Source organism: Manacus candei, unplaced genomic scaffold, assembly GCF_025592945.1.
Source record: "Manacus candei isolate 608988 ecotype Guabito, Panama unplaced genomic scaffold, ASM2559294v1 h1tg000014l, whole genome shotgun sequence".
In the NCBI taxonomy this organism is placed as follows: domain Eukaryota; kingdom Metazoa; phylum Chordata; class Aves; order Passeriformes; family Pipridae; genus Manacus; species Manacus candei.
In genome coordinates, this window is record NW_026138062.1 from 59,472,877 (window position 1) to 59,489,360 (window position 16,484).

The 16,484-nt window shown below is 45.4% G+C and overlaps 1 protein-coding gene across 2 annotated transcripts; it reads right to left on the reverse strand.

Annotated features, from left to right (window-relative positions):
- Positions 1-1,940: 1,940 nt before the first annotated feature.
- Positions 1,941-16,470, reverse strand: ILDR1 (immunoglobulin like domain containing receptor 1). Of its 2 annotated transcripts, XM_051778962.1 has the most exons (9): positions 16,285-16,470; positions 16,116-16,167; positions 12,896-13,066; positions 10,588-10,737; positions 9,742-9,861; positions 9,438-9,584; positions 5,029-5,160; positions 3,048-3,853; positions 1,941-2,119 (listed from the first exon to the last, which is right to left on the reverse strand). In XM_051778962.1, the coding sequence occupies exons 1-9, from the start codon at positions 16,417-16,419 to the stop codon at positions 2,078-2,080; spliced, it is 1,755 nt and encodes a 584-aa protein (XP_051634922.1). In that variant the 5' UTR covers positions 16,420-16,470; the 3' UTR covers positions 1,941-2,077. The 2 variants fall into 2 exon arrangements, with proteins under 2 accessions (XP_051634922.1, XP_051634923.1); XM_051778963.1 differs by lacking the exons at positions 16,116-16,167; positions 16,285-16,470 and adding an exon at positions 15,920-16,029.
- Between the last annotated feature and the right edge of the window lie 14 nt (positions 16,471-16,484).

Consider the following 16,484-nt stretch of genomic DNA (forward strand, 5'->3'; position numbering starts at 1 on the left):
AAAATCCTCAGCAGGTTATAAAATAAAAATAAAAATGATTCACAGCCAGTGGCTGAGGAACAGATTCAAGAGTGATATTGGCTTTGCAAGTTCTGCAAACATGCTTAATTCCCTATATTTCAAATGTGACTTGTGGTTCTATTCACATTGTTCAGTTTGAGTCTAATGCAGACAAGTATTACGCTTAATATAGCCCTCCTTTCTTAAATTCAAACTTTGGAGTTAGTCTTTTAGATCTTTTTTTTCGATAGCCAACAACTGCTGTCAAATAGACCCTCTGTCTTCAAAAAGTAGGCCTCTGGTTCTGAAACAAGGTCAACTAGAGAAGCTAGCTGGTCCTTCTGCTTTATCTCCAGAAGCAGAAATTAGGAATAAGCACTTTCAGCCAAGAAACTGTAGGAAGATGAGCACTCTCTGTAGTAGCCTTTGGTCAACCAGCAACTGCATCGGATATCCAACTAGGACCATTTGTATGAAGTGTGATGCTTCCCATCATTGTCCAAAGAAAAGAAAAACAAGGAGGTGGGCAAAATGAAAGTCTCTCCAAGTCAGTCTTCCAAGGGAAAGCATAAGCACATCAGTAATTAGGACATTAAAGAACAAACAGTAGCAAGTGTCCCATGCGGCACCGGCTGGGAAATGAACCAGGCAAGACAGTCATTGGTACTGGCCAATCTCCATTGCCTCTGGGTTACAAAATAATTCATAAGATTCTCCAAAAGTTCCTTGACAACCGTTGAGTCTCTTAAATCCAAGAAGTGCCTCTGGCAAGCCAGTTTCCCGTGGAAGCAGCCAGCATCCAGAGGGCTTCTCTTTCTCCGGCACATTTTAAATTAACAGTGGATTAATCACATCAAGGAGAAATGGTAAGTTTTTCTCCTTCACAGCTGGTCTCAGAGCACACAGAAATTCTGTGTTCTAATTGTAAGGTGAGAGATGAGGGAACCCTACAATCTAGCTATAGATCAGATGCACCACACATGCAGCACTGTGTAAGCGCCAGGGTAAAGATCATGGACAATATTAAAAATGGTGACTGTTAGAGTTCTTCAGAGCCCTTTATACCACCCCATGTATATGATACATGGCATAGAGAGCAAATGGAGAATATAAAATGCATGGAAAAGAGTACCTGGCTTAGGAAAGATATATTCACCAAAACTGTGCTTCCTCGAGTTGAGGGAAATTCTGTCCATGGTGCAAGGGACAGCAGTTACACTTTACTCAGTCCCTGAAGAGAAGGCCAAACCTTGGTAAATTTAGCCCTTTAAGTTACAAATAAATTCAAGTCTCGATGAAAGGCTAGAACAAGTATCTTTTAAGGCACTAAGGTCTAAGCTTAAAGAAGGCCAGATTGTTTCAGTCAGTAAAGGGTGGGTAACCCGGAAATTCGCAGACATGTTAGTGAGATCTTAAGGCAGTGAACATCCTTCCAACACCGTGATCCTCCTGTTTGGGAGAGAGGCTTAGTGGGGACAAAAGGAAGCAACTGGCCCAACTGTGCTGAGCAGCCAGGCAGAAGCAACAAACATTACACATTCTGAAGCACAACAAAGGGCCTTAGAAAGAAGATGCTGTGCTTCCTCACACCAGACTCCCAGGGGACCGGATCAGAGGATCTCCAGAGGCCCTTTCTAATCGAAATTATTCTACTGTCTTGTGACTTTACAACTCTGTGAACATTGGAGCCTTTCTCCGGTAACTGGTGTGCAAAGGACCAGCATTCTACAGACTGGGCTCCTTGCAGTGCACTTAACAAAGAGAATTGGTATCTGTCTTTCCAGATTAGCAGTATACTATTTACCGAAAAAAAATCTGCAGTTTGCAATAGCAATGAACTACAGCCCACTGCAAACCTGTTTCCAATCACGGCAAGAATAAAAATGGGTTATGTATGGCTTCCATGGGCACGAGTCACAGATTCTTCAGAGTTGCAAATCTAAGGAGAAGCTGCTTTATCTGTTTTATTGCTGGTTTATTGCTTGTTGTCTGTTCAATCAAAAGCAGCCATCCCAAGCCATATAGTAAAAAAACTAAGAGGAGTCCAGTGGGAATCGTAGTTCTTTCAGTACTGACATTAAATGATTATGCTTTTTCCACTGTGGGAACTTGCTCTGTCCTGCAAGAGAAAAGAAAAGATTCAGGAACAAGGAGTGATGAATAGAAATCATATATCTTCCTACTTGCTCTGAACACCATAGCAAAAACCATTCATACATACACACATCCCAGCTGGAACTTGAATTGTGTTTCCTTCCAAAACACAGAAGTGAAAATGTGCAAAATACAGTCCCTTCAGAAGATTTCCACCTGTTAAAACTCTGCATATATGTGATAAGGGACACTCAACATTTTTTTATTTAAAAGAATCTTCATTTTTTTAAGGGGAAATACACCTAAAATCCAGTCCCAGTCCAGACAAGATGAGCTGTAAACAATAGCTGTTTACTGCCCATATAATGCATGTTCAGTTCTCAGGAGTCCCAAGAAGAGAGTCATATTCTTCCACCTGGCTTGGAGAATGACACATTTCTCATTCATGCGACCTGAAAGCCTATTTTATGTAACTTTAGGCATCTTACCTGGATGGATATGAATCATCTTAAAAATATCACCAAGATACAATAAAAATTAAATGTTAAGGATAGATAATAGGAGAATCATGCACATCGTAAAAAAAATCAGAAGTAAATCAACTCCAGAGATGGTTGCAGAGAGGTACTCAGTACTGCTGCCTAGTCTGGAGGTGCTTTCTCTCCAGTCAGGGCCAGAGAACAGCTATTTTAAAACCAACACATGCATAGAACCCCGAAAGTGAGAGGGTATAACATATCACCCTGTAGGGGACCTACTTCTACAGCCCTGCAACACATGTCTCAAGGCAGAGAACTCAGCAACCTCTTCACAACCAGGCTCCACAGAGCACCCCCCTGCTCCTTAGCCTCTGTTTGCAAGACGACAGGCTATAGAAAGTACAAAACATTTACTCTCATTCCCCAAAACCCAATTTTTCCTTAGGTGGGAAAGCAAAAAGGTAGCTGACTCACCGAGCGTGTCCCTGCTCTGCCTTTGTGCTTCTTGTCCTGACTCGGGATGATTTCTAAGGAGCGATAACTGGGGGGTTTATCTTCTGGCCATTCCCGAGACCGGTTCCTCCGCTTGTGGTTTGTCGCTGGGACATGGACCTGATCCTCTGAGGAGCTCCATGACCCCCTGCTAGAAGGGGGGGAGTAGCTGTGCCGCCGCTGGCCTGAGTTATTGCTCCTCCCAGTGTGGTTCTCGTATTCTCGCCTCCCTGCGGGCTCCTGTCTCCCGCCACGATGGTGCCTGGAGCGCTCCTTGGCCTCCTCTGGATAGAAATTGCTGCTGCTGCTGCTCTTGCCCCTCTCAGCTTGGCGTGCGGGCGACACATCCCGTCTGGAGTACTGTGGCCTGCCATTGTAGCCACCTGTCCTCTGCCTCTGAGGATGATCCTCTCGCTGCCTCTCCCACATGTCCTGACTGTGGCTGGAATGAGAATCCCCACTGGAAGGCACGGGCCACCTCCGGTTTTCCCTTCTGTCCTCTGCTGCAGAGTCCCAGGGTCGGGGGGTGCGGGTGGCTCTTTGCGGCCGTGAGGAGTTGCTGCTCCCGTGGATGGAGGACATGTGATCAGCGAGAGGAGGTGGCATGATGTCGGAGCCCAGGGAGGACAGCAGGCTGGGCTGCACAGCCTGCCGCTGGTGGGAGGGTGGCCGGAGCTGTGACATGTTGAGGTTTTGGATTTCAGACTCCAGATAGTCCAAAACACCGTTGTTATGGGAAAGCTGGGCTTGTGGCTGTACTAGTGGAAGACTGTTCTGCAGAGACACATCTAAGGATAAAAGAACAGGAGAACACGGCAAGTCAAGAGGAAATGAAGAGAGGGCCCTTCTGCACTCATGAGCCTGGCTGAATCCCTTCTCTCCTCCTCCTGCTCCTCACTGCAAGAGCTGCATGGTTCTCAAGCACCACAGCCAGCACATCCAGACCAAACAAGGTAAGATGCAGAGAGTAGTAACTAGTAGCTGCCTTTCCTTAAGAAGACTCAGTGTATTGTGTATTAAATCATAGAGACTCAGTCACTGGACCTTTCTAAGGAAACTGGTGCCCTGGCTAGGAAAAATGGTAACTGTAGATTTAACTAGTGGGCTGAAGAAGTATATACTCAAACATCTTGAATCTAGCATTTAAGATGTTTGCAAACAGTTTCTTGAAACAACAGGTAAAACTCATCAGACACAGATTAAATCTGTGACTACAGCACAGTGACAAAAAGCTAATTTCAGATAAAAATATGTTATATACTTTTGAGAAGTCATTATGTTGAATTCCTCTGTTTTCCTTGAGCGATTAAACAATATTATTGGTAGTAAGTTATTTTATTTAATTATTTCTCCAGGACTTCAGAGACTTCCCTCTTCCATTTAAGTTACAAATAAATTCCACTATACAAGTGATTTTGGGGCAGAACAACATTTAAAATTCTTCCTGGTTCATTAAAGAGTCTTTCATTTTTTGCTGCATGCAGGGTAGATCTATTTCACAGAAGGCAGTTTGCCCTTAATCATTTAAGACTAGAGATTTGATAAGAACTCAAACAAATTGCACCTCAGTTGTCATGTCAGTTTTGGCTATAAGGAGTTGACCGTGACCAGCACAGCAGAACAAAGAGACAGTACCCTCCTGTGCCACACAAAGCAAGATAAGCTGGGTATATTTACCCTGCAGTTGCTGGGGTGTAGCACAGATATACTTTAGTTAGCACTAAACTACTTCACCCAGCACTGAGCCCAGCAAGACACTTAAGATGAACAGGCTGTATTTATCCACCCAGGCAAGTCTACAGTATGCTGTAGATGTAGCAGAGCTGTTACGCTCAGACATGCAACCATGCTAGAAACATCTCTCTTTTGTAGTACAGAGGCTAAAGCCTCAAAGCTGAACTTCCCTAAGAAGTTACCTGGTTCTTGTCCTGATTTCCCTCTGAAATGATGCCCATGGTCTTACCTCGTTGCAGTAGAGGGTTCAGCTGGTAAGAGGAAAGTTTTGAGTTCCTGTCACCACCTCCGTAGAACATGTTGGGTGATATCCAAGGTGCAAGTGCCTGAGCCCGCTTTATGAACCGATGCCGTTCCAGTACTGTAAAAGAAGAAGAAAGCTTACTGCAGCTATCCAGAGAGCACAGCTTGCAGATCACATACCATTTTGCTTGTTAGGCTGTAGTCTTTGGATACAGGAAATTCACAAAATGAAAATCTCTCTCCACCCTATGACAAAGTTAAAACAGAACACGGGAAATTCCAATATGAAGTTGTATATCTTCAAAAAGATACCTAAAACAGAAGGGTTACTGCCTAATATTCAGAGTCCAGTCCCAGCAAATTGGAACAAATAACACTCTGATTAAGTATGCAGCACTACCAGGTGTAAGACTTCTACCTGCTCTGTCATTATGAGTATAGTCGTGGAAAGGCGTGAAATAATGTTTCACACAGTAAGACATAGCACAGTTTTCTCTCTCTCAAAACTTTTTCAGCTCATCATTGGTCCTTTCCCCTTTTAGTTTTGATTTACAGCTAAACAAGATCTTTCTTTGCCACTTTCATGTGTGTTCTGCCCAGATCATATTTTCCACTCTATACTCCATTATTTCCTCTCTGTTCCACATATAGGGCACTCAGAGGTGCACTGTCCAGCTTCTCCCTTTCTAGTCTCTCTCTGTAATTTACCTCAGCATGGTTGCTAAAACTAAATGCCTTAGGACAGTGTGATCAAACTGGCGAGCAAACTAAATTTCCAGTTTTCAACAGCAATGTCTAGTGCGCTGAAAGAGCAAACTCGGCGGAAATGTCTCTTCCTCATTGGGTTTCCACCACCATCTCCAGAACCCTACTTGTGGGGTCAGGCTCCATTCACTTTTTTCAGCATTTCCATCTCACCTCCTCTACATAGACAACCTAACCATTCTTGCCTTCAAAACCATAGCTCGTCACTGCTTCTTTTGGGGGAATACCTAAAAACATCTATCAGAAACTTACTATTTCTGCCTCAAAACTTAGGTTTACAAGCAAGCAAATTCTGCAAGTCCCAGACTTTACAAAGCCTAGTTTGTTTGTCATTACTGAGTAAAGCTTTTCTGCAACAGGGCCTTTGCAAAATTTCTCTCATATGGTTTCCCTGAAGTTTCAGAAGTGATAGGCTTTTACTGCAACCTCATCTCTGGTCAGGCATGAACAGAACATTCCTGGTTATACAGTTCAGGAAACAGATAGGAATATAATTGCCTTTGAGACTGTTACTCCTCTGATAAATCTGGCTGAAGTTGGCTGATGAAATTAAAAGCTATTGGAGGGAGAGAGATAGGGGATAGACAGACAAGTTGACTGCAAAAGATTTGCTTCTTTAAGAAACCAGGCTACAGCTAAGCTCCAATTAATTCTGTCCCCCGGGGTTCATTGTATCAGGCAGCATTTAGACTGCATGTTCTCTGGGACTGAGCTTTCCATTTCAGGTAGCACTCCAGTTATTAAACATGTCCTCCTTTAGCTGTTTCACTGAATTTATACAGAGCACCACTTGCAGCAAAACAAGGACTGACCATGCCTCAACTCATCCTACCCTTTCCCCACAGGTCATGCAGCTCCACTTCATTCTCCATTTCAGACTCCCTCCTCAGTTTGGCTCCAACCAGAGAGAACTGTAAAGCTGGAAACTTCAGGGGTTTTAATCCTAATACTCCAATATATCTTCAAAGCTCTGTGGCCTGAGGTAGCAGCTTTCAAGCACTTTATGTCAAACTTGATTCACTTTCTTTTCTTTTTTTTTTTTTTGTCCCAAGAGATTTCCCTCCAGTTTAGGTTTCAAACTTGAAGAAAGAGAGAAAGAAGATGAAGGATAAAAAGAAGAGAAAGGCCTCATCTCTTCCTCTCTTATTCCTCCAGTTACCACCTTGAGAATGTCCTAGAACCTACTGACTGCATGTCCCTTGGTTTTGATCATGGTCTTTTCCTGAGGAGTAGAGGTCCAGCAGCTGTGGGCATACCTACTTAGGGTTCTCCCCCTTAAGGTATGAAGGCAGTCACTAGGACCAAGGTCATCATGTCCCTGTAATTCTCTGATCTCTTCCTACAGCTGAACAAATGCAGAATTACCCCTGGACTTCCTTCACTACTTTTGGCCTTTCTTCCTTCCCCAGATACCTTGCTTTCCAGTTTGAATCTGACATATATTCTGGTTCCCCACCTCCAAAATGGAAGTAAAGTTATAGATATTTTTAAAGTGAACATATTTATTTAAGAAAGGTCAGATTCACCCGAATTCCAAAACTCATACCTGCTGTAAAACTTTGGCAGAATGTTGTGTTGTTCCCTTCATTTATTCCATGCTGAGAAAGGTTGTTCTTCACCTTTGACAGACCTTACAGCTGCTGGGCCAATTATTCAATTATAAAAAAAAATATTTTTAAACCTAGTCAGACCCAGGTGCAAGTATATCCTATTTTATACCAATTCATTATTAGAAGAAGTCCACAGCAGAAAACGAACTAATGGGAACAGAAGGAGGTCATACATATATTTACCCTGATGGGCTTTTTGCAGAGCTTTCCATTGGGAACGTAATTGGCTTGCTCCTGGGGCATGTTTAATATTTCTGTACACCAATCCTGAATTACGCAAACAATGTACTTCTTTTATTGCTAGGTTCAAAACCACGGTACTTAGTGCTGTGATTCACAACCGCAGGATTACGTTTCCTCATAGCACCTGTGATTGTTCAGTAGATCTAGGCTGTCCTCTAGTGGCCAACAATTGGGAAGAAATTGGCTCACACTGTAATCGTAAAGGAGATGAGGATTTCTGCCTTCTCTTCAGCTGTATGGAACTGTTATTCCTCAGGACTGTTTTTAAGATGTTCCCTGAATCTATCTTCTTGTGTTTTTTAAGGCCTCCAGTTCATTTCTTGGAGTGAAAAAAAAGTAAGTCAGAGGCAGGATGAAGTGAAGGTGTGTTAGAGGAGGGGAGCAGGCACAGGGATCCTTTGCAAAGCGGATAAAGAGGGCAGGCAGCTGGGATGGAAATTACAGCCACAGAACCCAGAAGCCAGTCAAGGAGGCTGGTCTTGTCTGTACCTTCTCTCATGAACAGGGAGAGGTTTTGGGAACCCTGCAAGAATTCCTCCTCCTCAACAGGAGGCAGGAAATAACAGCAGCAGTCTGGAGTGAGCTATAATCTACTGCACAGAAAAACAGAAAGGAGCTCACACAAATCTGAATCCCTTTTTCGTTGAGAACTAGGAATTCTGGAGGTGTGAGTCTTTCATCTCCACCACCTCTCTCTCCCTTCGCGGAAACTAATTTTTCTGCCAAATTTCCACAGCCTCCTCAACACTACGCATTTCACTTGACAACCTGTAAAGCCCCCCAAAAGTGTTTTGTTTTGTTTTTAGCAGTAAGAGGGATGTTCTGTTCTCTCTTTGCAAGGGCTAACCAAATCAGGCTTAAGCCTAAAACTCTTACAGCTTATACCCAACTGATACCAAATAGCTCTTCTGAAGGTAAAGGGAAACCAGGAACCCAGCTCCTTGTTCATAAATCCTCTCCTTGTAGCATCTGGGTAAGAATCTGGTGATTTCAATGATAAATAAACTTATTCGTTGTATTTTGTTCCTGTCAGACTGTGTAAGCTGCAGAGAGGCTAGTCCACCATATGGCTAACTAAGTTTCATTTACAGGGCTGCAGAGGTTATGTGACTTTAGCAGCCACAATTCAGACAGCAGCCTTATTAAAAAAACTATATCTGGCTGCAGAAACTTTATTACTGCTAAAAACAAACACAACAAAGTTTCTTTTGACCCTCAAAAACGCACTTATACAGTTGAGCACCAAGAGAGACCATCTTTCTCCTCTTTTTTCTCACTTCCTTCCCCCAAGAAAAACAAATAAAACCTTCTTCTTGTGGAGGGAGCAGCTCTGAAAAAAAATGAAGATAGAAAATGCCAATTTTTACATAATTCCTCTTGGAGCAACATACTTGAAGGTTAGGCTAGTTTGGACAGTAGTACAAAGGCATTTGCTTGCGTTCCTCACATGCACAGGCAAATGAATGACAAGACAGAGAAGAAAAGTCCTAAGCTACTCATACAAGGGAGCTGGATGACATGAGAGATGCTGGTAAGAAGGTGTGAGCGAGGAGGAACCTCTGAAATTTGGACACAGAAAAGCAAGGTGGGTTCTATGTATCTCAGCTCCCCTCCTCTAAACTCAGATAAGCTGGTCCCAGAGGTCACACTGGCCACAGAAATGTTTCATTTTATATGGATGCTGAGCATAAGGGAGAAAGGGGAGCTCAGCAAGCTCCTAGTCAAGCTTTCGTATTGACAAAAGCCATAAATGGATGCACATTTGCTTGAACCTCACCTTCCTGGTTACAGCAGCACCGGGTTGGACAGCAGCCACACTGGATGTGGCAGCAGCAATACTGGGGGCAGCACTGGCACCAGCATATTCCAATCACCAGAAGGAGAAGGAGGCCACCGAGAATGATGAGGAGCACCGTAAGCCAATCTATGGGAAAAAAGGGAGAGAAAAAGGATTGGTCCTGATGTATCTGGCTGTGGCAAGTTACTGAGCACCCCTCCACTGCTGGAGATGTCTTGGAGTGGGGAAGAAGAGAAAAGGAGGAGATATCTTGCCACTCGGGCAACGAACCACAGGCACTTACGGAGAACAATCAGCTTCACTTCTTTGTCCGCATCACCTGATGTATCTCCTGGTGCTTCCACAGTGCAGTAGTACACGCCGTGGTCCCACCACATGACCTCAGTGATGACAAGGTCTGCTTCTGCAGGAGAGGGACTGAGAGGTCAGTGGGCTATTTGGGACTGACACTATTTTCAGGCCCCACTCAAAACCTCTGCCTGCAGGCAACACGGAGTACTGCATCTCCCCTCTTCCCAAGCATAGCAATCACCTTCCAACAATCACATTTGAGTCCACTGAGAATTCCTACAGACAATATTCACTGCCAGTCCCTTTCTTCTGTGTTGCTAGAAGGCAACACTACTTAGAAGTGGTACTAGTTCTGTGTGGAGTGAAATAACCAGCATGCTGCTGAATGTTAACAGACACCAGCTGCTGCCAACTGCCAGCTCTACTGGTTTTGGAACACACTTCACTGTCCCTCTTAGGCCAGCCATCCCAATAGCTCATCTGGCAGGAGCAACAGTTATTGCTTCGGGAACAGCAGGGAGCATATAATACACCTGGACAATTACACAGTATTTCTTAGAAGAATGAACTGTTTTCTAGCCTCTGGGCTCCTCAGCTTCTGTGCTCTTCAGCAAAACACTCAGGCATCCCCAGCTCAGCCTTAGCTCGTAGTGCCTCCAACATCCTCAGGCCAACCGGGGACAGGGCCCTTCACAGCTCTTATTCCACCGCCACCTCCCGGAATGTGTAAGCTACAGACTAAACTAGCAATGTTTATACCTCTCTTCACTTAGCAGACCCAGATATTCATTTTATAGTTACTGAGTTCAGTGCCTGCCTGGGAGGTCGAGTCACTTACTGTTCTGAATGGTGATCTTCCGTTGCTGGTAGTCGATGCCCAGCACGGGGTCCTTCTGCCCGTATTTCTGGATGACAATGCGCACCTTGCGCTGGCTGTCGTTGCAGTCGTTAGATGGGTCCTGGCCAAGGGCTAAACCAGCCTGGTATGCTACAAACATACAGCAGCAAATAAGATGCCAGAAGTTATTTCAAAGGACCAATTTCTATTCCCTTGTGAGCCGTAGAGAAACTCTTGAGTGCGTGTGTGCATTTGCTTTAGTTTAATAATACAAAGCATGGCTTCAAACCGGCAAGGACAAGTCACTTTGGAGTACTCAAAAACAAACAGAGGTAGAGCCATAGGAATGGCAGGGATTTTGAGAATGCAGAAGATGTGGAGGAGATCCCTCCTGTACTCACAACTGAAAGAACAGCAATAGAAAGAGCCTAATGATGGTAGGCTGGAGGGCAGCTCCCAGTATGAAGATAAACTGCATGGAAAAAATCATAAAACACCAAGGAGTACTGGAACTAAAACAAAAGTGTGTTTATTTACCAAACAAAACCTCCAGACATACAGGAAAGGGATTGTCTGCCTTTCCCGCCTGCATCCCATTAGATTTTGTGCATCTTATAAAGACAGGATATAATCCATCATCTGATTCCGGCTAAGGATTAAGTTAGAGACATCCAAGAGAATTAATGGAGGACTAAAGGCAATTTGTGTGCAATACTCCTGTGACAGACTCACAATATAAACATTGAATTGCCAGGTGTTTGGGAGCTGAGAGTTGGGGAGACAACTGATTCAGTCAGCATTGCCTGCAAAGGGCTTGCAATGAAGAGAGGAGAGAACAAAGCTTGTCAAAGTCTCTTCCACTGCTGTACTTACCACAGAGCATGAATACCAGACCCAGCTAAGCAGACACCATGACCTTCATGCTTTTTGTCACTGTTTGCGCCTATTAGCTTGAGCCTGGGCTAAAAGCACTTGTGTTATGCTGGGATCAGCTGAGCCAGGGACCTGCCTGCTTGTGCACTAGGCTGTAGAGCACTTGTTAATATGCCTACCTAACCCACCCAGGCTGCATAAAGGAGAGTTTGGGCACTAAGACACCCACTCTGAGCTCAGTCCTAAGTGTACAGTTAAGCTGAGGCCTCTTAAACACACTGTAGGGTTTATACAGAATAGAATAGAATAGAATAGTTCATTTGTAAGGGACCTACAAAGGTCATCTAGTCCAACTGTCTGATCACTTCAGGGTTGAGCAAAACTTAAAATATATTATTAAGGGCACTGTCAAAATGCCTTTTAAACATTGACAGGCTTAGGGCATTGACCACCTCTCTAGGAAGCCTATTCCAGTGCTCACCCACCCTCTCATTAAAGAAGTGCTCCCTGGAGTCCAGTCTGAATTTCTCCTGCTGTAGCTTTGGACCATTCCTACACATCCCATCACTGGATACCGGGGAGAAGAGACAGCATTTTGCCTCCTCAAGAAGCTATAGAGAGCAATGAGGTCACCCCTCAGCCTCCTTTGTTCTGAACCAGATAAGCCCAAAGTCCTCAGCCACTCCTCACAGGACATCCTTTCCAGCCCTTTCACCAGCTTTGTTGTCCTCCCCTGGTTGCATTCAAGTACCTTAATATTCTTAAATTCTGGGACCCAGAACTGCACACAATACTCAAAGTGAAGCCACACCAACATTAAATATAGTGGGATCATCACATCTTTTGGCCAGCTGGTTATACTGTGTTTGGTGCACTCTGGAATGCAGTTTGCATACCATATTAAACACTCCTGAATTAAGGCTGCCCACACCAGAGTGTCTGCACATGAAGTACTCTCACCAGTATTAAATGTTATTACTTAGAAGTCTTTCTACCCTCCAAAATGCATGTGTTTCTTCTACTTTCTAAGATCAGTAACATCTTGTCACAGGTATCTATCTCCAACCATGGGGTCCCCCATGGAATCATAAAGTCAACTTGTTTCAGGGCCCTTGCTTTCAAACAAGCTGAAGCATAAAATGGGGCTGCCAAGATTGACTTATGTCAAACGTGGCTGAGCTGCTCTGCCTTCTGAATTGATGACAAGGAGGACAAATTAAGTGCTTTGGCTGGAATCTCTACAATCTCGTATCATAAGCCCTTGACGTTTCAAAGCAAATCACAGACATGACTTATTTTTCCTTGGAGTGCTGGGAAACACCACCACCCGGTTCGTGAGTAGAAAGGCATCAAAGCCTGTATTACCAAGTAAGTCCACCTTCCCCTTCCTTTCCACTGGAAGAGGGATTCCCTGGAGGACAAGCTTAACACTTACAGGCTGAGTAGTAGTCAAAGATGGGGTCCTTGCAGAAGGATTTGAAGCGCCAGGTCACCACCACGTCCTGCAGCTGAGCTGAGGTGCTGTAGTCACACCTGAGGATGACACTGGCAAATAAGGTGGTGTAACGCTCAGTATCCTGCACTGTCACCTGGAGGGAGAGGCAACCTGCAAACAAGAACAGAGAAGGCCATCAGCCCACAGACTCAGACCTCACATCACACCAAGTGATAGAAGCACATCTCTCTCAGCCTCATCCAGGACCTGCACCTACAGACCTTCCAGCCGCTCTGGTGAAGATATTAAGGGTTACAAACCCTGGTTAGAATGTGAGTCCCATCTTTCCTTGAAGGCAGCTTCTTTGGCCTGCCCTATGGGCTGAATTCTCCAAAGCAACTATGAGTAGCCATTACGCAGCAAATCATTCTTTTTCTACATGGAGAAAACTGTCCCTCCAAGCTGAGGGAGATAATTTGTTGGGCCCAGAAGCACACAGGATGGGACTGCCTTGGCTTTTAATCCTATCCAGAAAAATTCTGCAGCACCACCTGTTCATATAAACACCAAGTTAATTTTATCAAGGTCTCACTAAGACAGTCATCAGAACATTACCTAGTGGTGACCAGGATTAAGACAATACAGCTTTCATCCTGTAGCACTGTAGTTAAACTTAATCTGTTTATCACAACTTCAGAACAGCACACCTCAATTACCCTTTTTTTCCTTTTTAATGAAGCTATTGTTATGTATCTTAGAACTCTTCCTAACAACCTCCACATCATTTTCTATCTAAGAAGCTGCACACACTGAGGAGGGTTTTACAAAGCTTCTCATAATCTATGCTTTATTTTAGGCATACTCCAGAGACATCTCTATCTTATTTAAACTTTGATAATACAGTAAGTTGTGCTTGTCATTAACAATAGCGAAGTTATCACCAGTTGCCTTTGATAAGGGAATACAAACAGTGCAGAGCAAGTGTGGGATGCCCTGTCTGAATACATGCCAGAGAACAGGGCAGTGATTGCAGTGTTGTGCCAGTTGCTTCTTAACTGGGAAGCATGACAGCAGGAAAGGCAGGAAGGAAATGGGGAGACTTGGAAGGTACCAACTGAACAGGTCTCCATTAACCAACACATTTCCCTCTACTCCAAGTTTTCAGGATGAGAGCAAGGGAACAAGTTGCTAATACTATATACTAACATCTGGATCACAGCTGCAAGCATCATTCTTTGTCAAGCATCATTCAATGTCCTCTTAGGCTGGACCTCCACACTATGTTCCAGGCAAATACAAGTTCACACAGTTTCCACATGGTGGAAAACATGCTGCAGAGGTGCAACGCTGCCTCAGCAAGTAATTCTGCAGTAGGGTATTGTCAATGCAGTACTCGCTCAGTTTCTGGTTTGAAGTGGACTCTTGGTCACCAACTGAAAGCACAGGCAGAGCGAAGTAATTTGCCTTAAAAATACCACACAAACATAGAGAGGACCAGGGCAAACCCTGAATCCAAGGCTGGCTTAAACATTGAAATACCAGCAGCTGTGCAAACCTCTAGGAAAAACAAGTTTTTACAATGCTGTAGCAAAGCAAGGTCCAGGCTGCAGACAGGTACAGTTGCTCTTATTTAAAAGCATTGTAGTTCGACACATCTTGTTTCAGTTTTCATTGTGAAATAGTTGACTCATGGAATCTTAATTCAGAAAATCACAAGAAACCAATCAAAACTTTGAACTCTCAAAACTGGCAGAACATTGATCTCAGGGTCAATCAAATGAAACCCCATATGAATTCTGACTTGGGAACAGAACATTTTCCATGGATTTCCTACAACAGGATCTCTCTGGCAAGAGTAAAACACTCAAAATCACTACGTGCTTTTCACTTACAGAAACAAAATCTTTTTATGGAGGAGATCCTTTCTCATTACCTCTGTTCTGCAAAAGAGTCAGAATTGAAAGGTAAGTTCCTTATTTTCTAAGGAGATTGAAAAACCCACTGTTCCCACTGGAGGACAGCCAGATGTCTCTGCATGTCTGATGTTTCATATTAACCTCCTCCAAGAAAACAGAAAAGTTGTAAAAATGAAGGCTGGTTCCTAAACTTGGACTGCATTACTCCGCTGCAGGCTGCTATCCTTCTTATCCTGGCAGGGAAGAACAAATCTGGACACTACTAACCTAGCAGGCTACCTCAGGCTATGGCTTCGCAGTGAAGCCATGAACCTTCAGGGCCAGTGAAGCCAAGGTTTGGTTAGAGCATCACCCAGGAATATGGCTGTCAAGCAAGACAACAGACAAGCATCCCTCCACACTTTTTTGCTTCTTTCACTCGTTCTCTGTGAAAAACCGAACTTCAGTACTTAAAGCCAGATCACCAGCCAAGACCCAGGCATCCAAGAAGCAAAACGATAATTTTATTTCCGACTGGAGGCCTGAAGCTGTCAGGCAACCCGCAAAGCTTGGCAGAAATAACTCTGCTTGCTGGAGGCCGCCCCTGGACACGGAGGTGAGCTCCCGTTCCCCAAAGGCTCGTACTCAGGGGTGAGGAAGCACTGCGGCTCCCCCGATCCCCAAACAGGCTGAGCCAGCAGCAAAGCCTGAGGCGGGCGACTGCGACAGGTTAAAGGGGGATCGACCTCTCCGTGCCCGCGCCCTGCTCCCAGGTTCCAGCCAGGCCAGCCGCACACGACCGATACTGGAGGCTGCCAGGAAGCAGGCGGTCACTTCCTCCTAGGAGAGCGCCCAGCCGCACCTTTGGGACAGCGAAACTCCCCTCCGCATGGCTTCGTAACGAGCTCGGGAGAGCCCCGGGAAAGGCACCGAGAGGAGAACGGCGCTCGCCCGGCCCTGGCCGCCCCTTCCCTTCGCCGCGGGGCCGCCGCCGCTCCCCGCGACCCCGCACCGCCTTAACCACGGGCGAACCCCGAGGGCGCCTCCCGGGTCCCGGCCCGGTGCCGCGGGGGTGTCACCGGCTGGGACGGGACCCCTGGGCGGGCCGAGACCCCACGGCCCCACTCACCGGCCGGCAGCCAGGCCAGGGCCAGGGCCAGCGCCCACCGGCAGCGCCCGTGCGGGGCCATGGCGCGCAATCCTCCTCCTCCTCCTCCTCCTCCGCCGCCGCCGCCTGGGGACGTCGCGCCCACTGTCCCTCCCCTTCCGTGGCACCTGTCCCTCGGTCGGGCGCTGCCGCCGGCTGCAGTCCCCTCCCTCCCTACCTGCGCCCTGCTCCGCAAAGCCAGGCAAAACACCCGCCACCAGCTTCCGACACTGCTTAAAAAAAAAAATATATATATATATATGTATAATATAAAGATATATTTCACAGTATATGTTTATTGTATAAATATAAAATACATTTTTAAAAAGTCCATGTAATTCGCACACAGGTGTACGGGAAGTTACGGGCACGCAGTTTCGCCCGGGGCAGCGCCTCCCACCCCAGGGGCGCACGGGAGCGCACGCCTCGTCCTGCGGGCAGGAGGAACGTCTGGGGAATTCGTCCCGTTCTCCCGCTGACATTCCAAAAGACCGCAACCGCGGCCAAACAAGAGGTTACTTTAAAAGCAAGCCACAACCAAACCCAC

Coding starts and splice junctions, on each gene's coding strand:
- ILDR1 (XM_051778962.1), bottom strand. CDS start 16,419: ATGTCAGCGGGAGAACGGGACGAATTCCCCAGACGTTCCTCCTGCCCG. Junction 16,168..16,284: donor CCGTAACTTCCCGTACACCT/GTGTGCGAATTA, acceptor TTTTTTAAGCAG/TGTCGGAAGCTGGTGGCGGG. Junction 9,585..9,741: donor AGTGAAGCTGATTGTTCTCC/GTAAGTGCCTGT, acceptor TTTTTCCCATAG/ATTGGCTTACGGTGCTCCTC.